This window comes from Trachypithecus francoisi, unplaced genomic scaffold, assembly GCF_009764315.1.
Source record: "Trachypithecus francoisi isolate TF-2019V2 unplaced genomic scaffold, Tfra_2.0 Contig00586, whole genome shotgun sequence".
Classification (NCBI taxonomy): Eukaryota; Metazoa; Chordata; class Mammalia; order Primates; family Cercopithecidae; genus Trachypithecus; species Trachypithecus francoisi.
The window spans coordinates 5532772-5557043 of NW_022680749.1; the positions used below are offsets into that span (position 1 = coordinate 5532772).

At 36.1% G+C, this 24272-nt stretch overlaps 1 protein-coding gene across 2 annotated transcripts in view; it reads left to right on the plus strand.

Moving 5' to 3' along the window:
- MINPP1 (multiple inositol-polyphosphate phosphatase 1) overlaps positions 1 to 24272 on the plus strand; it is a 47685-nt gene that overhangs the window by 5572 nt on the left and 17841 nt on the right. For both annotated transcript variants that reach the window (XM_033215469.1, XM_033215480.1), the window contains exons 3-4: positions 3073 to 3170; positions 9853 to 9986. In XM_033215469.1, the coding sequence (XP_033071360.1) occupies positions 3073 to 3170; positions 9853 to 9986 (232 nt within the window). The remainder of the gene's footprint in view (positions 1 to 3072; positions 3171 to 9852; positions 9987 to 24272) is intronic.

The window sequence follows — 24272 nt, forward strand, 5'->3', positions numbered from 1 at the left end:
AAATCCTGTGTTATTTCGTGGGACATAGGAATGACTCAATTTGTAAGTCAATGCTAGTTAAATTATTTAACCCATCATCGAATTTTACTGCTGTAAGAGGCTGTTGCTAATGCAGTCCAGATTCTTTTTATATAAACCATTTTCCTACTGAAATTTTTCTTAGTTTTTAACGCTTTCAGGTAATGCTACAATGAACACTCTTGTAGTCTGTTTTTTACACTTGAGAGTTTATTTGTTTTTTTTTTTTTTTTTTTTTTTTTTTTTTTTTTTTTGAGGCGGAGTCTCGCTCTGTCGCCCGGACTGGAGTGCAGTGGCCAGATCTCAGCTCACTGCAAGCTCCGCCTCCTGGGTTTCCGCCATTCTCCTGCCTCAGCCTCCCAAGTAGCTGGGACTACAGGCGCCCGCCACCTCGCCCGGCTAGTTTTTGTATTTTTAGTAGAGACGGGGTTTCACCATATTAGCCAGGATGGTCTCGATCTCCTGACCTCGTGATCCGCCCGTCTCGGCCTCCCAAAGTGCTGGGATTACAGGCTTGAGCCACCGCGCCCGGCCGAGAGTTTATTTGTAAGATAAAATAGGTGAGGCTGGGTGCCATGGCATAGCCTATAATCCCAGCACTTTGGGAGGCTAAGGTGGTTGGATCACTTGAGCCCAGGAGTTCGAGACTAGTCTTGGCTACATGGTGAAACCCTTCCTCTATCAAAGATACAAAAATTAGCCAGTCTCATTATCTGATCTCTAAATGAATAAATAGATTTTTAAAAATGTTTTTATAGGGGTGAAATTGCTGGGTGAACACACATGAATATTTTATATCTTGACATGTACTTTGAAATTATTCTCTGAAGGTGTAGTAAAAATTTATGTCCACAGTATATGAGAATGTTCATTTTCCCGTATCTTCCAACAGTAGATATTATTAGTCATTTTAATTTTTGCCAATTTGATTAATGAAAAATAGTATCTAGCTTTAATTTGCAGTTCTTTGATTACTTCTGAAAGTGAACATCTTTTCATGTTTAGTAGCCATTTGCATTTCTTAGAATTGCCCCTTCATAACTTTGTTCATTTTCTATTGGGTTATTTTTGTTTTCTTATGAATCACAAATACCTTTTATGTGTTATAGGTATATTAATTATATCTTTTAATTCTGCCTGACAAAGGATTCGCCCTTTGCTTTTTGTATGTTGTTAATATTTTAATTTTTTCCTTATTTCTTAGGTTTGTTGATGGTGCCTTTGATTGCACAGAAGTTTACATCTTTTAAATAGCCATATCTGTCTCTTCATTATGGCTTCTGAGTGTTGTATTTTGTCCAGGAATCCTCCCACCCCAAGATTATTATATTTTCCTATTGTCTTCCTTTTTTGTTGTTTTATTTTTTTCTCAGGGGAGCGGAGGGAAAGGGTCTATTTCGTTTTTTAAATATTTAAATTTCTTACCCACCTGAAAGATTTTTGAGGTTCTGAAAGACTGACCAAGAAATCAGAAGGGTCATAACAGATAAGTCAGAGCTATAACTTAAATAAGATCATGTATCTAACTTCTTTACTTTGTAAGTGGGGAAATTGACACTTAAGAGAGCTTACCCAGGATAATTAGTGGCAAAGTCAGGTCTCAGCCTGTCTTGATCTGATGCTTTTTCTCCCTGTACTCTGAAGAGTTGTTTGGTGAATTTTTTTTTTTCTAGTTAACTCTCTTCTAGTTAAAGAATATACCGTTTGGACTGACTTCATAATTTCGGAATTAGAGCTTTGAGTGTAAATAAGCCAGATCCTTTCATCAAATGTACCTGGTACTTACAAGCCACTATATTGTATCAGGTATTGAGATTATAAAACCTTTTCTTTACATGAGCAAAGTTTTGAATGGCTTTTCCGTATATTTCCAATGAAATGTATTTTTCTGTATTGTATACTGCTTCAGGGGAATTCTTTAAACTCAGAACTAGCGCAAAATGCATGTAACGTCAGTTGATTTTTGGTCCCATTTGCCTTTAGGAAAACAGGAAACGCAGTAAAGTTAAAGAAAAATCAAAGCAGTGGAGGCAACCACTGCAGTTGAATTTTTTTCTCTCTAGCATTAAATATCACCTACTTCTCACTGAGTAGAAAGCAGCAGTGTTTTATTTACTAACAAAGGCTACTTTTTATAGCCCAAGCATTCATTCCCTTATCCCTTCTCTTCAATACCCGTATGTATCTCAAGAGTAATGTAATCCACAAATTAGCAGTGTAAAAATCCTAGATAACTTATTCTGAAATCCACTTCGGAAATCATTTGAGCAGCTAAGTTTGAAAAACTGATGTTGGTACCAACATTTCTCTCTAGTGTGTGATTTTCCCCTTTGTGCTTCTGTTCCTTGGCTGTCTCTCCTTCCCCCTCACTTAGCTTATACTTCTTCCCTCTCTATCTCTGTAGTCTTCTCTCTCCTTTTATATCTTTTCTCTACTTGCTGCTGCTTCTTAGTTATAAAATGAATTGTATAATTTAAACTGTTCAATAAATGTACTTTGTTATTTGTAATTTTTCAAGTCGGGTACTAAAACCTTTATAACCTTAGCCCCCCCTCCTTGAACCCTCTAAAATTAACAAAATCATGTTAAGTTTTATATAGCAAGTCCTTGGATTACACTTTTTGTTGATATTGCTAGGCAAACATGTTCTTAACAAGGAATTGCCTGAGACAGGAGGATTGTTTGAGCCCAGGAATCCGAGGTTGCAGTGAGCTGTGATCACCACTGCACTCCAGCCTGGACAAGACAGCAAGACTCTGTCAAAAAAAAAAAAGGCAGGGGAGGCAGAAAAAAGTTACCAATTACAGAAAATTTCTTAGTTTTTTTGGACTGAAATTTATACTTCTCATGGTTTCTTCCTGATAGTTCAGTTCTGCCCCCTTAGATTATACAGAGCAAGTCTCTTAATGCTTTGATAGCCAGGAAGAAACTAAATAATTTCTTCCCCAAACCGAAGGTGTCCATTTTATTGAGCTGTACCACATAAAGATATTTAACCTTTGAAAAATTGCAGAAAATAATGACCCACAAAATTTTACCTTTTTTCCCCCCCAGATTTAATTCAAGTAGCCTTTTTCACCTGTTCATTTGACCTGGCAATTAAAGGTGTTAAATCTCCTTGGTGTGATGTTTTTGACATAGATGATGCAAAGGTAAGTATTATTTTTGCAGTTTCTTTGCTTTTAAAAAAAATTTTTTTTTGGCTTGCTTGTTTGCATTTGGTTACTTGAAGCAGCTTTTCAGAAAATGAGCAGTTAGGGAACATAAATTGTTTTGTGACTAACTCCTAATTTTCCTTGAATAAAGAGAGATTAAAGGTTCACATTGGTCCCACCTACTTGTAAATAGTTCAGGTTCAAAAAACTCTGGAAACATTTTTTCCATGGTGATTTGATTTCTAAATCAACCCGTTTACAGACCTACCTTTAACCAACCCATCATCAAATTTTACTGCTTGGAAGGGATTGTAGAGCTGATATAATCCCATATTCTTCTTATAGGAAGCCAAAGCTCAGAGAGAATAAATGGTTTTCCAAAGTCCTAGTGACTATTTTATAACATTTTTCATGGGAAATTGTGTTCGGTGTTTTACAGTGAACATTCGTATGTCCTTTGCCTATATTTACCAGCTGTTAACCTTTTTTGCCACATTTGCTTTATCAGTCTCTCTACTATATTAGTTTCCTGTTGCTGCTCTAACAAGTTACCACAAACTTAGTGGCTTTAAACAATATAAGTTTATTATCTTATGGTTCTGGAGGTCAGAAGTTCAAATTGAATCTTACAGGGCTGAAATCAAGGTATCAATAGAGCTATATTCTTTCAGGGGGCTTTAGGAGAACATCCATATCCTGCTTTTTCTGATCTCCAGAGGCTACTTGCATTTCCTGTCACTCAAACTTCTGATGGGTACATCTCCAACTCTTAACTGTCCTTCCTGCCTGCCTCTTGTAAGCATACTTGTTGATTACACTGGGCCCACCTAGATAGTTCAGGATTTATCTCTCCATCTCGAGATTCATAACTTAATCACATTGGCAGATTCCCTTTTATCAGGTAAGGTAACATATTCGTAGGATCTCAGGGATTAGAATGTGGACATATGGGAGCAGTTTTTTCTGTCCACCATGTATATATAATTTTCTTGTACCCCTCACCATCAGGATGTTTCACCCTTAAATACTTGGGCATGCATCTAGGACAAGAACATTCTTTTGTATAACCACAACACAGTATACCATAGTTATATTTATGTGTATAATGTATACCACAGTATTTTCTAATATACAGTCAACTTTCAAATTTTCACATCCTAAGTCTTTTATAGCTGTTTTTTGTTTGTTTTGTTTTGTAAGATTCAGGATCTGATAAGGGATCATTCATCGCATTTGGTTGCATTTCTTTTAGTCTCATTTAACCTGAAAGAGTCCTCCAGCCTTCCTTTTGCCCTTTGTACATTGGCATTTGGAGGAGTCTAGGCCAGGTTTTTTGCAGAATGCTTTTGGATGTGTCTGATATATTTTACTTAGGATTAGATTCAGATTAAACATTTTTGACAAGAGCCCTACATAAGTGATATATCCTTCTCAGTGCATCATGTCAGAAGGACTGATGTCCATTTGTCACGTCATTGATTATTATTATTATTATTATTATTATCATTATTTTTGAGACACTGTCTCTCTCTGTCGCCCAGGCTGCAGTGCAGTGACACAATCTTGGCTCACTGAAACCTCCGCTCCCCAGATTCAAGTGATTCTTGACCATTTGATCATTTGATTACAATGGTGTCTGCCTGATCTCTTTATTGTAGGGGTACTTTTTTTCTTGTAAATAACTTCTTGACCGGGCATGGTGTCTCATGCCTGTCATCCCAGCACTTTGGGTATTTTCTATTATTTTCTTCTTCAGTGATTTGATAGAAAATAATTTATCCCGGCTTTGGACTTTCACTGTGAAATAGGTTTATATACTGAAGTATTTACAGGTGAAATAAAATGATACCTGGGATTTGCTTCAAAATAATTCAGTGGTAGTGGTAGGAGCAAAGCTGAAATGGGACTGGTTGAATGCTGATTATTGTTGAAACTGGATGAGTACACAGAGGTTCTTTATACTACTGTCTTATATTTTTTATGTGTTTAAAGTTCTTCATTAAGTTTTTTTTTTTTTTTTTTTTGAGGCAGAGTCTCCCTCTGTCACCCAGGCTGGAGTGCAGTGGACCAATCTCAGCTCACTGCAACCTCTGCCTATTGTGTTCAAGCAATTCTCCTGCCTCAGCTTCCCAAGTAGCTGGGATTACAGGCGTGTGCCTTCATGCCCAACTAATGTTTGTATTTTTAGTAGAGACGGGATTTCACCATGTTGGCCAGGCTAGTCTCGAACTCCTGACCTCAAGTAATCCTCCTGCCTCACCCTCTCAAAGTGCTGGAATTACAGGTGTGAGCCATGGCGCTTGGCCAAGAATGGTTTTTACAATTAAAAATGAATAGACATTTATGAAATTCTGAGATAATTAGATATCTTGGACCTTGAGTACCTTCAGCAAGCATTTTTTGAGTTTCTGTTCTGTGACAAGCACTTGCTTGGAACTAAAGACACTAACATTAGATAGATATTGTCCTCAAAGAATGCCGCAAGGAATGAAAGACATGTAACTAAACCATTGCAAGATAATAGAAGGTTTATACAGTAATAGAAACATACGCAGATGCTCCTTGACTTATTGTGGGGTTGCATCCAGATTAGACCCATGGCAGGTTGAATATCTTAAGTTGGAAGTGCATTTCTGATTTACAGTGCATTTATCCAGACAGAGCCTCGTTGTAAGTCAAGGAGCGCACTGAATGTGTATTGCTTTTGAACCATTGTAAAGTTGAAAAATTGTCAGTCAAACCATCATATGTTGGGGACTGCCCGTAAAAGGTGTAGTGATGCACAAAGGAGAAAATTAATTTGTAGGATAGCTTTTTTGCAATTTATGTCTTTAATAAGTATGTCTAGATTTTCTCTCTCTTGGGATTAGTTTTGGTATTTAATGTACCTATGAAAGTCAGTCATTCATGTTATCCATTATTTGCTGAATTAAGCCAATATATCTTTTGATTTTAAAAAGTGTTTTCCTTCTCTGAAATTATTTCCCCATAATTACTTGTGTATTTTTGCTTTCAATTTTTTCTTTATTACGGTAGTTTATTGTTTACTAGTTTATTTTTTCCCCAAGAAACAGTTTAGCTTTATCTGTTTTTGAACTTTATATTATGGAATTACTCTGTGTATGTTTTTTTCTTTTGGTATCTAGCTCTTGTTCAACATTAAGTTTTTAAGATTTATTTGGGAGCTAAATGGTGAGAACGCATGGACAGATAGAGGGGAACAACATACACTGGGGCCTTTCAGAGGGCAGAGGATGGGAGGAGGGAGAGGATCAGGAAAAATAACTAATGGGCACTAGGATGAATACCTGGGTGGTGAAATAATCCATACGACAAACCCCCATGACACAAGTTTAAAAAAAAAAAGCTTCCCGTGTATAGATTGCTACTTAGAAGGCAGGGATTTGAACTGGGAGGAATTTAAAATGATCTTGACCTGTTGTGTTGTGAAAAGGCTCACAAATTTCAGGAAAATGTACCTCTTCTCAAATGGATTGGGAATTATGAGGTCACAGACATTTCTCAGGATTCTGTAAAACATACCTGTAGCAGAGTATTAGAGGAGATTGAAGCAAAGGGGCGTGAGGTAACTTCTTGGGGGTGATTAAGTCATTGTATTAACACAGCGGGGGTGGGTTATACAGGTGTTTACATTTGTCAGAAATCATCAACATGTATATTTAAATCATGTGTATGTAAATTACAATTTAATAAAGTTTTTAAATTGAAAAATATTTATGAGGTTGCATATAGCTACAGTTTTTAATTTTCATTACTATATAGTATTCCATTATATGAATATTTTACAGTTAATTCATTATCTTTTTGGTAGACATTGTTTTTAGTTTGGGACTGTTAACGAACCTTGTTGCTATGAACATTATGTATATGTTTGTTGGGGTACAGGTATACCGGTTTCTGAAGGTATTTGTCTGTGGTAGAATTGTCGATTCTCGTACTTCAGCCTCCTGAGTAGCTGGGACCACAGGCACCCGCCACCACACCTGGCTAATTTTTGTATTTTTAGTATAGAAGGGATTTTGCCACATTGGCCAGGCTGGTCTCTAACTCCTGACCTCAAGGGATCCACTCGCCTCGGCCTCCCAAAGTGCTGGGATTACAGGTGTGAGCCACCGCACTGGGCCTTTTTTTTTTTTTTTTTTTAAATAATATAAAGTTTTAATAGTAAGCACATGAGAGTTTTAAAAATCTCACTTGCCTCCTTTTTATTTCTAATAGTAGATTTTATTTCTTGAATAGATGGAACAGACTTTTATCTAATTCCTTTTAATTCCTTTTTAAATTTCTTAGTGTTTACTTCTCTTTGCTAACTTCTTGATTTAATTGCTTTTGGGTAAGGACAGACTGTCTAAAGCCGTGTTTTTCCTCTGCTCTCACACCACCACCACAATCATCAACACAGAAGACCTCTGTGACCAAATGTGTGGGAGCCTTTCCCCTGCACACCAAGCAGGAGACACCAGCTGGGTGTCCTCCAGTTCAGTTCTGACACTGTCTACCTGGAGGTAGTGTTAGATCCCACAGGTTGAGGGCTCAGTCCCCAAGTGCCCCATTGGTACTCTTCTGCTCAACTGACTTCAAGTTGGCGTTCCCATGACCTCTTCTTTGGGTTCAGTTAATTTGCTGTAGCAGCTCACAGAACTCAAGGAAACATGTTTGCAGATTTATTATAAAGGATGTTACAAAGGATAGAGATGAAGAGACAGTAGGGCGAGTTATGGGGGAAGGAGCGTGGAGCTTCCATGTCCTCCCTGGGCATGTCACCCTCCAGGAAGTTCCACATGTTCAGCTTTCTGTAAGCTCTCCAAACCCAGTCCTCTTGGGCTTTTATGGAAGTATTCCTTCCCCCCAGGATATGAGGCAGGACCCTTTCAGGGCAGGATCTTAAGACCCCCAGAAAGGCAGGAAGATGAGAGCTGCCTCTGCACTGTGGAAAGGGAGGCAGGAGAGAGATTCTGTTTCCTGAGGCCTGCTCCTGAGGCCTCACACACCCAGTATTATACCAAAAGACTTCAACAAGGAATATGGGAGTTACAAACCAGAAAGTGTGGACGAAAGCCAATATATACATATCATAACACCACAGGTCAGCTCCTGGTTTTCAAAGAGGGATACCTTACATCAAAAGAGTATACACAGTCATTAATAATTAGTCCAGTCCATCATCTTGTATGAATGTCTTCCAGGGCGAGGCCACTCAGGTTTGCCAGCTTCCTTTCAATCCTGTCAGGTTACAAAACCAGGAGTGGTTTTGGCAAATATATAGCTTCACCGTTTCATGCATCTGTCATAGTTGAGCTAAGAGACAGTGCCACCTTTTGCTCTGAGCCTTGTTCAAGGCGTTTATGTAATATTTCATTTCCTTTATAACCCATTTATTCATCCTTTTACCCTCAGCTATTCTCCTTGTCTTCATTAATAAATATCTACACTTCTGCCTTTGGAAGGGACACAAGTTGCCATTGTGCTATGCTAGTCTAGATTGCAGGCAACAATGCTAGTGTAGCAAGTAGCTCCTCTCACACCTTTAATGTGTTTTTAATTTTGTTTTTACATATGGCACTGTCCCACCCCTGCTCTTAAAACTTACTATGACTTGAACTTAGTTTCTCTAGGAGCTCTTTTGGGAAGAAAGGTTCGTGACTATTCCAGTCGTCTTGAACCTCTTTTGGGTTACATATTTTAGTCCTCTAGTTGTGGTTTTAGCTACAGGTTTTAGTTCTAGATAGAGGTTTTAGTTCTCCACTTCTACATGAGCAAATGATCAAATGATACGTAAGTGCAAAATTTAACCCTCAGATAAAGGCTACTTAATTACCAGCTCCCGATTCCAGACCTTGCAGCAGAGATTAGTCACTGTAATCAGTGATAGGTAAGTTTCAAACTGTTTTCTATACTTTTATAATCTGTATCATTCTTAGAAATATAAAGGGTATAATGTATGTGTGTGGGTAATAAATGGTATTATAGGCTATGTATTATTTTTAATGGACTCTTATTCAACATTGTGTTTTGGAGCTCTTCCATGTCAGTACATGGAGATCTATAATACAGAACTTTTTGATAACTGCAAAGTATTCTGTAGTATGTGTATATCATAGTTTATTTAACCATCTACCTACTGTGGGAATTTAGTTGTTTCTGGGGATTTTTTGGCATCTATAAGCAGTGCTACTGTAAGTCATTCTTGTACATTCTCCCTGGTATTCCTCTGTGAGTATCACTTTATAAGAAATGGAATTAAATGGGTCATAGAGTATGTGTGTTTTCATGGATTTTGCCAGTTTGCCCTCTAGAATGTCTATACCAATATACATTCCTCCCAACAGTACCCATTTCCCCATATCTTTGGTACACTTTTATTATTTTTTTTTTCACCAAACTGATACATGAACCAAAGTAACTCGTTTTCTATTTGACTTCTACCTTCTCAAAATTCTTAAACATTTCTCATCTACTGTTATCTTCTGTGTTTTAATGAATATTCTTCTTCTTTATTCTTTCTTCTAAATATATCCTTGACATATGACATAAATATTATATTTTGTGCAGTATGGTAATTAAACACTGTAACCATTTCTTAGAGAATCATTATTAAATCAGGGAATCTATTATGTTTTTGAAAATAGATTAGAATTGATTTTTGAATTTTTTTTAGGTATTAGAGTATTTAAATGATCTGAAACAATATTGGAAAAGAGGATATGGGTATACTATTAACAGTCGATCCAGCTGCACCTTGTTTCAGGATATCTTTCAGCATTTGGACAAAGCAGTTGAACAGAAACAAAGGTAAGAACTTTCTAAAAAATTTGAAGTACATTTTGAGTTTACTATTAAACCTCTGGAAAATGTTTTGTAACGAGTAATTTTAAAAAATAGTTTTTGCTTGTGTTTTAAAAAATATTTTTTAATATAATGTGATACAAAAGAATTAGATAACATGTGTAAGTTATAAAACATATGAAACCTTCCACTCTACCCAAGAACTACAATGTTAATAATAACTTGGATTTGTTTACTTATGTGTTCCTCAGCTGTTCTGTTTTCCTGCCTCTTCTTGCCCTTCCCTTTCTCCAGAAACTACTCTTTGGAATTTTGTATTTGTCATTCCTTCGCCTCTTTAAAATAGTTTATATTATTAATGTATTGGTGCCGAAATAATATATTTAGTTTTTCTTGGAATCATACTGCTTATTGTCTTTTGGACCTTGCTTTGTTTCCCCCTCTCAACTTTAAGTTTTTTATATTCAACATATTATTGCATGTAGCTGTAGTTCATTTTCACTATAGTACAATATTCAATAATGTGAATACACCATAATTTATGCCATGTACTCTTGTCAGTGGGCATTTAGATAGTTCCTGTCTTTAGCTATTATAAATAGTGTAATTGTGAACTCTATGTGGCTCCTGCTATGAATGTGCAAAATGTTTTTACTTTGAAAGAGAAAAAACTTTTGTTAATATTTATAATCTTCAATTAAAAATAATTTTTCAAGACTTGAACCTTTGATAGAACCTCAATTCCATTTTATTTGTCAGATTTGCTTCAATGAAGGCTTATACACTTAAAATTGGAGACAAAAATCATGCTGTAAAAATTGAGATAGAAAAAAACTAGAGATGGTGTGTTTCATTGTGTTTCAAGTACTACATTTTATTTACAAAAATAGATTTTGTTTGTGAATATGACTCTAGTTTGTGGAAATTTCTTGAGGTTGTTGGGCGTTCAGGAAGAAAAACCAAATTGAGTATTTAGTTTCTGCTACCAAAAAGTTGTGTGGCGATTTCATTCAAGGCAAGTACCTTTGAAATAGGAGTTAACTTTTTTGCTGTTCAGTTTTATGAATGGTTTATAACCCTTAGACTTTATGAGATAATATATCTTTATTATTTGTTCATTGTTTGTCTTGCTTTTGGATATGAGGTATGATAAACTTAAAACTGTGTCTGGAAGATTTTAAAATAATGTTTGCTATTATATTTTATCTTCAATTTAGCGCTTTAAGAAGTTTATCATTGGTGTTTTAAAAGAAGTATTTCTGTGTACTGAAAACTACAAAACATTTCAGAAAAATGACCCAAATAAAGGAAATATATATAATTTTTATGGATTTGAAAACCCAAATTAGTAACCTGTAGATTCTCTATCAAAAATCTCAGTACTTTTTTTTATAGAAATTGAGAAGCTAATTCTAAAATATATGCAGAAATTTAAAGGACCTAGAAGAGCTAAAACAATTTTGAGAAGGAACATAGGGACTTAAAGCACCAGACTTCAGAACTTATATAAAGCTGTATTAATAGTCAAATATTAATAGATCAATAGGATAAAATAGAATCAAGAAATAAACTCAGATATATATGGTAAATTGATTTTTGACAAAGATGCCAAGCTAATTAATTGGGGAAAAGGGTAGTATTTTCAACAAATGGTACTGAAACAATTGGATATACATCTTGTCAAAAAATGGCGCCTACACCCTTCACACTGTACACAAAAACAGATTATTTAAAGTAATATATAAAACTGTAAAATTTCTTAAAGAAAATACAGGGGCAATGACCTAAATATAAGAACGAAAACTATAAGTCTCTCAGGAAAACTTAGGGGTAAATCTTCATGACCTTATATTAGGCAAGAATTTCTTAGGTGTAACACCAAAAGTGTGATCTGCTAACAGAAGTTCATAAAATGGTCTGGGCGTGGTGCCTCACGCCTGTAATTGGCCTTTGGGAGGCAGATCACCTGAGGCCAGGAGATCGAGACCAGCCTAGCCAATGTGGCGAAACCCCGTCTCTACAAAAAATTCAAAAATTAGCCAGGCATGGTGGTGCACGCCTGTAGCCCCAGCTATTCTGGAGGCTGAGGCAGGAGAATCGCTTGAACCCTGGAGGCAGAGGTTACAGTGAGCCAAGATTGCACCACTGCGCTCCAGCCTGGGTAACAGAGCAAAACTCAAAAAAAAAAAAAAAAAAAAAAAAGAAAGTTGATTAAAATGAACGTCAGAATTTAAAACCTTTTACTTCAAAAGACATTATTCAGAAAATGAGAAGACCAAGCCAAATATTTGAAGAAAGTATTTGCAAAACATACATGATTGAGGATTGAATCCAGAATATGCAGACAATTACAACTTATACCAAAATAACCAGTTTTTAGAAGGGCAGAAGATTTGAACAGGTTTCACTAAAGAAGATGTATGGATGGCAAACAAGCATATGAAGGGTTGTTCACTGTCGTTAGATATTGAAGCCACAGTGAAATACCACTAATGAATCCTCTAAATTAGCTAAAATAAAAAAGAGATTGTCTTCAGTGTTGGTGAGATGTGAAGAAACTAGAAACCTCATACATGGCTGCTAGGAATATAAAATTGTATAGCCACTTGGGAAAAGTTTTGTAGTTTCTTAAAAAGTCAAACATGTCGGGCTGGACTAGGCTGGGCTATGCGGCTTGAGCCTGGCTCTATCCAGAGCGAGACCCTGATGGCTGCGGTGTTTCTGGTAAGGCTTTGTGAATACTCGCCGCTTTTCTACATCGCGGTGGTCTTTACCTGCTTCATCGTGACCACCGGTCTGGTATTGGGATGATTTGGTTGGGATGTTCCAGTAATTCTGAGAAATTCAGAAGTGACCCAGTTCAGCACAAGAGTTTTCAAAAAGCAAATGAGACAAGTCAAGAATCCTTTTGGCTTAGAGATCACTAATCCATCTTCAGCTTCAATTGCAACTGGCATAACCTTGGCAACAGATTGCCTTGAAGATAGTCTCCTTACATGCTACTGGGGGTGCAGTGTTGAAAAATTATATGAAGCTCTGCAGAAGCATGTTTATTGCTTCAGAATAAGCGCTCCCCAAGCATTAGAAGATGCTCTGTATAGTGAATATCTCTATCAGGAACAGTATTTGTATCCTTTTATCTGATACACCCATCAACACTGAAAATTAGACCTCTTATGGATAAAGTGTTGCTAACTTACTGATCATTTTTGGTATATTTTTGTTCTTATGGTGATAGTGGGAATTTGCCTTACATTTTCAAAAAGTATTAAAAACGATAGCAAAGAAGAAATATATTGCCAGTTACCAAGAGATAATAAAATTGAAAACTTTGGCACAGTGCCTACATCTCGCTATCCATTGGTAGCGCTATTGACCTTAGCTGATGAGGATGACCGGGAAATATATGATATTATTTCCATGGTGTCAATGATTCATATTCCTGATAGGACTTACAAACTATCCTGCAGAATATTGTATCAATATTTACTCTTGGCTCAAGGTCAATTTCATGATCTTAAGCAACTTTTCATGTCTGCAAATAATAATTTCACTCCCTCCAACTATTCCTCTTCAGAAGAAAAAAACACAGACAGAAGTTTGTTGGAAAAGGTGGGACTCTCTGAAAGTGAAGTTGAGCCATCGGAGAACAGCAAGGACTGTGTTGTTTGCCAGAATGGGACTGTGAACTGGGTGCTCTTACCATGCAGACACACCTGCCTGTGTGATGGCTGCGTGAAGTATTTTCAGCAGTGCCCAATGTGCAGGCAGTTTGTTCAGGAATCTTTTGCACTTTGCAGTCAAAAAGAGCAAGATAAAGACAAACTGAAGAGTCTTTGAAGACATTGTAACAGTGAAAAGTACACTTTCTACTAAAGATGCAGAAATTGATGAGATTGGAATTCATTATAACGTGGAATCTACAGTATTGGCCATCAATGAAAATTCTGTTTTCACTTCATATTTGTATGGTACATGGATGATAAAAATTAATTATTCCTTTCTGCTTAGTGAATACTGAAATCCATCTGTGTTGATACATAAAAATTCATTCAACTCTTGAAAAGAATCTAAGAGTTTGGCCTTTTATTAGCTAGATTTCCTCTCACGTTAATTAGAAAAATCATTCTGAAAGGCAATCCATTGAAAATTTGAGGAGGTTAAAGCCTTAGGATCACTAAATGTTTTACCTTTGATGTAATCTGGAGAGCAGTTAAGAAAAAACTTAATTCTGCTTAAAGTAATTGTGTGTTCCGTAGTTTATACAAAGGAGTTGGAATGAGCTTCTTTAAATCTTTTCCTGAAATACCAGTTTTTATAAATATCCATCTGTTTGGTTTCTAATGTCCCTTATAGTTACATAAATACAGGTCATAGTTTTTAAATACTCGTTCTTAAATAATAAATACAAGATATATATATAAAAAAAGTCAAACATGTATCTATATGACTAAGCAAATTTATTCCTAAGTATCTACCAAATAGAAATGAATATATGTGTCTATACATAGACTCATGTCAATGGTTACAGCAATGTTATTCATGATAGCTAAAAACATGATAGCTATAAACAGCTCAAGTGCCCATCAACTGATAGATGGATAAACACGTAGTACATACATATGATGGAATACCACTCAGCAATTAAAAAAGAATGAACTACTGATAGTCAACCAAATGGATGACTTCAGAAACATGCCAAATGAGAGAGGCCAGATACATAAGACTATATATTGAATGATTCTGTTTGTTTGAAATTTCTAAAACGCACAAAACTTTGAAGACAAAAGCAAATCGTTGGTGGCCTGGGTCTGGAGGTAGGAGCAGGGATGGGCACAGGGAACCTTTTAAATTAAAAAAAAAAATTTTTTTTGAGGCGGGGTGTTGCTGTGTTGCCAGGCTAGTTTCAAACTTCTGGGCTCAAGCAGTCCTCTCCTGTTGGTCTCCCAAAGTGTTGGGATTACAGGCATGAGCCGCTGCACCCAGCTGAGCACAGAGAACTTTTTAGGTGGTCTAAGTTTTCCCAAACTGGATTGTGGTGATTACACACACAGCTGTATACGTTTGTTAAGATATCCAACTCTCTAATTAAAATTAGTAGTTATGCTTCAGTAAAACTTAATCTGAGTATTTAACAAAAGTATTTTAAAAATGGAATGAAATAATTTTTTGGTAAAAGTGGAAAAAATTTTTTAAAGAAGACTCCATTTTTCTGAGTTAGTAAATTTTTTTTTACAAGGCAACACCAAAATGCTTATGATATAATTACTGAAAATGTTTTAAAATTATTAGCTCACTTCCCTGAGTTGATGTGCAATATATTAGAAAATAATTGAATTTTTTAAATTAAGGATTTTACAGTGTCATAGGGTCATTATTTTTAAAAACAGTTTGAGAAATAATTCATATACAGGCATGTCTCAAAGATACTGCAAGTTCAATTCCAGACCACTGCAAAAAAGTGAATATCACGATGAAGGGGGTCACACATTTTTTTGGTTTCCTGGTACATATAAAAGTTATGTTTATACTATAAAAAACAGTACACACATACCTTAATTTAAAAATACTTTATTACTGGGAAATGCTCATGATCATCTGAGCCTTCAGAGAGTTGTAATCTTTTTGCAGGTAAAGGGTCTTCCCTCAGGTGTTGATGGCTGCTGACTGATGAGAGTAGTGGTTGCTGAAGGCTGGGGTGGCTGTGGCAATTTATTATAAAAGAAAATATCAATGAGGTTTGCTGCATCAGGTGACTTTTTCTTTCATGCATTCCTTAATAGTATTTTACCCAGAGTAGAACATATTTTAGAATTGGAGTCAGTCCTCTCAAAGCCTGTCACTGCTTTGTCAACTTTCTCAATCCTTTGTTGTCATTTCAACAATATTCATAGTATCTACACCACGGGTAGATTTCATCTCAAGAAGCCACTTTGTTCATCCCTAAGAAGCAACTCCTCATGTATTCAAGTTTTATCATAATATTGCAGTAATTCAGTCATGTCTTTGGGCACCATTTGTAATTTTCTTGCTATTTCCACCACATCTGCAGCTACTTCCTATCATCCATGAGGGTTGGAATCAGCCTCTTCCAAACTCCTGTTAATGTTGATGTTTTGACCTCCTCCCATGAATTACAAATATTCTTAATGGCATCTAGAGTGGTGAAACCTTTCTGGGAGGTTTCCAGTTTACATTCCCCAGATCCATTAAAGGAATCACTGTCTATGACAGCTATAGCCTTATGACATTTATTTCTGAAATAAATAATATTTCTCTTTTATATGAAATTTATTAATTTATTTCTTAAATATTTCTCAAATTTATTTCTTAATAATAAATTTCTTAAAATTTATTTCTTAAATGAAATAAAAATTACTACTTGATCCATGGGATGCAGAATAGATTTTGTGTTAGCAGACATGAGAATAACATCAATTTCCTTGTTCATCTCCATCAGAGCTCTTGAATGACCAAGTGTATTGTCAATGAGCAGTAATATTTTGAAAGGAATCTTTGTTTCTGAGGCAGTCTCAATAGTAGGCTTCAAAGAGCTAGTAAACCATGCTATATAAAAACATGTGCTGTCATCCAGGCTTTGTTGTTTCATTTATAGAGCACAGGCAAAATAGAGTTAGTGTAATTCTTATGGGGCCTAGAATTTTTGGAATGACCAGTGAGCATTGGCTTCAACTTAAAGTCAGGAGCTGCATTATCCCCTAACAAGAGAATCATCCTATGCTTTGAAGCGAGACATTGATGTTCTAGATGGTATCTTCTTCCAAAAGAAGGCTGTTTTGTCTACGTTGAAAATCTGCCTAGTATAGTGACCTTCAATTATCTTAGCTAGATCTTCTGGATCACTTGCAGTTTCTACATCAGGACTTGCTGCTTCACCTTGTATTTTTGTGTTATGAAGATAACTTTTTTCCTTAAACCTCATGAGTCAACCTCTACCAGCTTCTAACTTTTCTTTTGCATCTTTGTCACCTCTTAGCTTTTACAGAATTGAGGAGAGTTAGGGCCTTGCTTTGGATTAGGCTTTGGCTAAGGGGAATGTTGCAGCTGTGTGGATCTTCTACCAGACTACTGAAACTTTCTTCCTATCAGCAATAACATTCTTCCACTGTCTTATCCATGTGTTCACTGGAGTAGCACTTTTAATTTCCTCCAAGAACGTTTGCTTTGCATTCACAACTTGGCTAACTGACCCAAGAGACCTAGCTTTTGGCCTATTTCAGCTTCGGACATGCCTTCCTCACTAAGCTTAATCATATCTAGCTTTTTGAGTTAAAGTGAGAGATGTATGAGTCTTGCTTTCATTTGAACACTTAGAGGCCATTGTAGGATTATTAATTGGCCTAATTTCAGTATTGTATCTCCAGGAATAGGGAGGCTAGAGGAGAGGGAGGAGGATGGAGAATGGCTGGTCGGTGGAGCAGTCAGAACATATATAACATTTATCAGTTAAATTTACCATCTTATATGGGTGGGGTTCATGGCACCCCCAAAACAACTACAAAAGTAACATCAAAGATCACTGATCACAGATCACCATAACAGATATAATAATAGTAATAATAATAAAAAAACTTTGAAATATTGTGGTAATTACTAAAATGTGATACATTACTAAAATGTGATACACAAAGTGAGCACATGCTGTTGGAAAAATTACACGGATGGCCTTACTTAACTCAGGATTGCCACAAACCTTCCATTTGTGGCAAAATGCAGAATCTACAAAGCACAGTAAATCAAAGCACAACAAGATGAGGTAATGCCTGGATCATATACAGTTTACCTACTTAAAGTGCACAATTCAGTGTTTTAGTATATTCACAGAGTTGCACAACCATCACTACTGCAACTTTAGAACATTTTCATCACCTCAAAAAGAAATTCTATATGCTGCGCCTTACAAGTCACTCTCCATTCACCCTCACTCCGCCATCCCCTGCAACCACTATATATTTTCTGTCTGTATGGATTAGTGTATTCTGGACATTTCATATAAATGGAATGGTACAATATGTGCTTCTTTGTGACAGGCTTTTTTGATTTAGCATCGTGTTTTTAAGGTTCTTCCATGTTGTACATGTAGCAGTAGCACGTATCATTCTTTTTCATGGCTGAATAATATTCCTTTGTATGACTATACCATGTTTTTGTTCATCTTGCTTTTTTAAAAAAAAATTTGCTTATCTCACCTACAGATAAATTACAGAGGGAAAAATGCAACTAATTGAGCACTCCATTTCTGTTAGCTAGTAGCTGATGGTATTTTAATAAACTGAGAAGATAATGAGGTGAGTTTTCATGCATGGCTTGTGGCAGTAGGTACAGTTCTGTGGTATAGAGGCAATATGGCGTAGTAGGCAGATGCTTGGATTTGGTTTGACTCCTGGTCCAGCTTTATGCATGCTGCGGATTCCTCACTTTGGAAAAGAGGAATGAAGAATGATGCCTAGCCTTAATTTGAGAATTCGAAATGCTCCAAAATCCAAAAGTTTTTGAGTGCAGACATGATGCGGCAAGTCAAAAATTCCACATCTGACCTCATGTGATGGGTTGTAGTTGAAACTTTGTTTCATGCACAAAATTCTTTAAAATATGTATAAAATTACCTTCATGCTATGTGTGAAAGGTGTATATGGAACATAAATGGATTTCATGTTTAGACTTGAGTCCCATCCTCAAGATTATATATATGTAAATATTTCAAAAACTGAGAAAATTTGAAATCCAAAAGATTTATGGTCCTGAACATTTTGGATAAGGAATACTCAACCTGTACTTCACCTGACTCATAGAATTGTGATAATCAAGTGAGATAATATTTATTAAAGCACTTAGTATAATATGATATGCTGACATGGTATTAGTATTATATGTGATAGTTCTCTGGCTCAAACATGTCCTTAGTGTCTTTTTCAGATATTCACACACCCTTCCCCTCCACCACTCCCGACTCCCTTGGCAACTGTTCAAATAATGAAAACAAGTACTTTGTGAGACTTACTCTTTTCAAACTTTATGGCCTCATTTATTAAACTAACTTCCTTTTCATTGCAAGATGGAAAACATTTTTACTTCTTTTGAATGAGTATGCCTTTTCTTGTGGATTGAAAAGAATATTCATTCAACAAAGCAACTACTATGTTTGTATGTCAGGCAGTAATGAGTGAGGCAAAGTCATTGCACTGTGTCTTTTACAGTCTAGAGAAAATAAAAGTGTAAGATTGTGAAACAATGTGAGAAGTTGAAAGAGAGAGTTTGACCCTTTAAGACAGGAAATCGTTTTGACCACTGCCTCTTGTTGTAACTGAAGAAGGAATCAACAAACATTGTTCAGCAGTGAGTGATGATGAAGAAATTGGCAGATGGTTTCCTGGAACTGGGTATCTCTGTACTAAAAGACTGATGAGGGTTTTAAAAGATACTTATTTCACTGAATTGAGATTAAATCTTAAAATAGGAAAGGAGAAGAAAGTATAGTTTGAGACTTCTGTCAGATTTCTCTCCTAAAAACGGATTGACCAATGCTGTGAGCAGTGCTGGTGAAGAAAATCAGTATATGCTCAGCAAGGAGCAAGTAAGTTGTTTTTTGTTTGTTTGTTTTTAATTAATGGACTTTTAAAAGTAATTTTAAGTTCACAGGAAAATTGAGTAGAAAGTACAGAGTTCCCACTTAACTGCTTTTCTCCAATGTGATAGAATAATAAGATTTTAATAGATTATTTATCTTTGTATTTTTCCTGATCTCTTCTATCAGAACATTAGCCTTTTTTTTTTTTTTTTTGTACGTGACTTAAATCCTTTTTTTAAATTTGGAATTAGAGTTTATAAATGAGTATTTTGACATTCATATTTTCTGACAAAAAGACTTCCACATAATTCCCAAGTTCCCAGGCTACTTTTTGCTTTCTCCATCCCACCCCTACCTCCTTGTTGGAATGTTAATGTGTATACAGATTTTATATATATATAAACATTAAATCAGAGACATTCTTCAGTGCCACTGAATTTTTTTTAACATAATTTTAATAGCATGGTTTTACTTCATGGAAAAAATGGAAGATTGCAAATTGTTAAATTTTCAGTTAAATATAACCGGCCCTTGAAATTCAGCTCCTTGATTTTATTAGGAACTTGACTTTTACTTTCTTTTTTGCACCATCACTATAGTAATGGGATGAAGGTTAAAATCAGCAAATTCAAGCAGATATTTCTATTTAAGCAGCTGTGATTAGAAAAGCAGATCTAATTTACTGAAGAAATGAGTTACCTCTAGATTTTATTCTACTGTCTCCTTATATATCTGTTAATTTAATCTTTTTGGATTCGGGGAATTCAACAAGTTACTTCATGTTTTCTCGAAGTAAGATTTATTTTGGATCTATAATTACTTGCCTCATGAGATCTTCCATTTTAAATTAATTACTATAAAAATATTTTTTACTGTTAACTAAATACCTCCACTCTCAGTGTTAAACTTTTTTTCTACCTTTTTGTTGGGTTTCAAATCATTGATATTTTCAGATCTCATAGTCTGTATTTTAAAGCTGTGTAGTCCCATATGTTAACGTAAGATGGCAGCATTGAGATAAATGTGTAGTGACACCAAGTGATTTTAGTTATTTGGTCAATTAGCCCATTGTAACAGGAGAAACTTGCTTCTTTGAAGTTCTTAGAAATGTATGCCAATTCTAGGTCTTTTTGCTAACTTTTTGAAGTCTCAGTTCCATGGAGTTTAGCCAGGGGTATCAGGAATCTTTTCAGTATTAGGAATCTCTTTAGTGTTGAAAGATACTGACTAAATATGTTCTTTCTTTCTTTTTTTTTTTTTTTTTTTTGGAGAGAGTCTTGCTGTATCCCCCAGGCTGGAGTGCAATGACATCATCTCCTCCACCTCCCAGGTTCAAGTGATTCTCATGCCTCAGCCTCCCAAGTAACTGGGATTACAGGCACCTGCCACCATGCCCAGCTAATTTTTGTATTTTTAGTAGAGACAGGGGTTCACCATGTTGGCCAGGCTGGTCTTGAACTCCTAACCTCAGGTGATCTGCCTGCCTTGGCCTCCCACAGTGCTGGGATTACAGGATTATAGGTGTGAGCCACAGTGCCCGGCCACATACTGGCTAAATATTAATAAGTGAAAGTTTATATAACTAGCCTGGCTGTTCTCTGAATTTATATTCAAATGTCCAGCTGCCTTTCGAATAGACACTTTTTGACTATCACTAGATTGTAGGTCTACTAAGTCGTTATTCATTGTATCTGCACAATTATTTTACCTTTGTACATTTTTTTAAACTATTCTTGTTGAACTGTATCCAGTTTTTTAAGGATTACTCTTAAATCTGTTGTCATATCTGTTCTTGCCATAGTTGGAGAGTATACCTACTCTGTGCTGACCCCAACAGTAGAACCGGGAGGCAAATCTTGTTTCAGTTATTATTTTTAAAAAAGAAACCTCAAACACACAAAACCCCACAACTTTTTAATAACTGTTAAATCAATAGAATAGGCTGTTTAGTGAAGTAGTAAGTTTCCTATTTTAGAAGTATGCTAGTTGAATCTGGATGACTGTGTCAGAGATTCTATAGAAGAAATGCTTCTACCACATAAGAGGTTAGGAAATGATTTCATTATTCCATAACTAAAGGCTCAGTTCATTTCAATTCAGCAAGCAGTTTTTGAGCACATACAGTGTGTGGTCATAGTGCTAGGCATTGGGAATACATAAACAGGGTAAGAAGTTATACCCCCTATATCCAAGGGGCTCTCAGTCTAGTAAGGAAGATGCCTTAAGAAAGCAATTTAGTCAAAAGCAAAAGGATGCTTGGGAAAGTAAGTCATCTCTGCAGTTTATGGTAGTTGGAAATGACATCTGTGTGGAGGTAAGATGTAAGGTGAGCCTTAATCATTGACATTGTAGTGGGATGGACTTTGCATTGGTATAGGATTATTAAAATTCAAATCCTTGTTCAGCATTTCCTAACCAAAACTGGTCATCTTTAAAATTCAGGTAATACTCATGTGTCAAGATGTTGAGAAGGTTGAGTGGAGTTCTGTGTTCATGTATGTCTGTGTACCACACAAATACTTATAAAGACACACTTATCTTTTACCACTATGCTTTACACAATTATTAAGTATTTTATTAATTGTTGTTAATACCATCATGACAATCATTCCAGGCAAAATTTGGCTCGGAAAGAGTAAGGAAGACATCAAGGTAGAAGAGTATTGAGCAAAGGCCTATGTGGGAATGAAAATGTAAAATGCCAAAGTTAATTTGATGGTTTGAGTTAGACAGTGTTGGGAAATAAGCTGTTAGATAGGGTGTTATCTATGCCAGAGAAAAACAGTATACTTTACCTGTCATCTAGATGCTGATTTAAAATTTTTCCTGGCTGGGCGTGGTGGCTCAGACCTGTAATCTCAGCACTTCGGGAGGCCAAGGCAGGAGGATCACTTGAACCCAGGAGTTTGAGACCAGCCTGCGTAACAGGGGGAATCCCTACCTCTACAAAAGAAAAAAAAAAAAAAAAATTAGCCAGGCATGGTGGCATGTGCCTGTAGTCCCAGCTACTCAGGAGGCTAAGGTGGGAGGATCACCTGAGCCTGGGAGCTCGAGGCTACAGTGAGTCATGATCGTGCCACTGTACTCCAGCTTGGGCAGCAGAGCAAGACCCTGTCTCTAAATAAATAAATAAATAAATAAAATAAGATTGTTCCTATTTCTGCTTTAGTTATTTGTGTTACTTTTAAATAAGTTCCACGTATTCTGAGGTTTACACTTAAATATCTCTCTCCTTAATTAGAACATAGACAAGTAAAATCTATTGTTATTTTTCAGGAATATTTAGACAAATCTATTGAAATACACAGCTTTTTCCAGGTTATTTTTGAGTACCCACTATGTTCAGGTTATTTGACTGGCAGCAGAGGGTATACAAAGATGAATGCATTGAAATTGTCTCCAAACACAGTTTGGAGAACGAGTATAATAGCACTAAAACAGATAAAAACAAAATTACTGAGAGAGAATTAATTTGCACTCTTTGGGGTTTGGTAAAGGCTTTATGAGGAGTCTTTGAAGTAGGCTACCAAAGACTTTTCTTTCACTAATCTCAGCATATCAGCCCTTAGTAATTGTTTTGATGTGTTTTTAAATAACCAGATTGAGGTATAATTTGTGTAAAGTTTACATATTAAAGTGTACAGTTTGGTCAGTTTTTACATATATATACACCCATGAAACTATCACCATAGTCGGGATAAAATATCCATCACATCCAAGTTTCTTTGTGACCCTTTCTAATTCACTTTCTACCCCCATTTTCAGGTAACCACTGATAGGCTTTCTGTCACTATACATTAAGTTGTATTTTCTAGGATTTTATATAATGAAATCATAGTGAATATTTTTTTTGTTTGGCTTCTTTCACTCAGCATAGTGATTGTAAGATTCACCTGTGCTGTTGATGAATCTAATAGTTCATTCCTTTTCAAGACCGAGTAGTATTCTGTTATACGGATCCACCACCATTTGTTCACCTTTTGATGGACATTTGGTTATTCACAGTTGTAAGGCTATTGCAAATAATGCTTCTGAATATTTGTGATCTTCGTATGTTATGTTTTGATTTCTTGGGAACCTTTCTAATTAGATTGAATGACTGAGTCTTACGTGGGTGTATTTTTCACTTTTTTTTCTTTTTCTCGAGACTCTCACTCTATTGGCCACGCTGGAGTGCAGTGGCACGATCTTGGCTCACTGCAACCTTTGTCTCGTGGGCTCAAGCAGTTCTCCTGGCTCAGCCTCCCAAGAAGCTGGGATTACAGGCATGTGCCACCACGCCCAGCTAATTTTTGTATTTTTAGTAGAGACCGGATTTCATCATGTTGGCCAGACTGGTCTTGAACTCCTGACTTCAGATAATCCTCCCGCCTTGGCCTCCCAAAGTGCTGGGATTACAAGCATGAGCCACCGTGCCTGACTGTAGTTTTCACTTTTTAAGAAACTGCCAAGCTTTTCCCACCAATATATGAGAGTTTCAGTTGTTCCACATCCTGCCAACACTTGATATGGCAGGCCTTTTTAATTTTAGCCATTCTAATGGGTGTGTAGTCGTACTTTGTTGTAGTTTTAGTTTGCATTTTCATAATGATAGTGATACTGAGCATCTTTTCATGTGCTTTTTACATGTATATATCTACTTCGGTGAAGTCTTTAAATATTTTGTCTGCTTTTTAATTGGGTTATCATTACTGTTCTGTCTG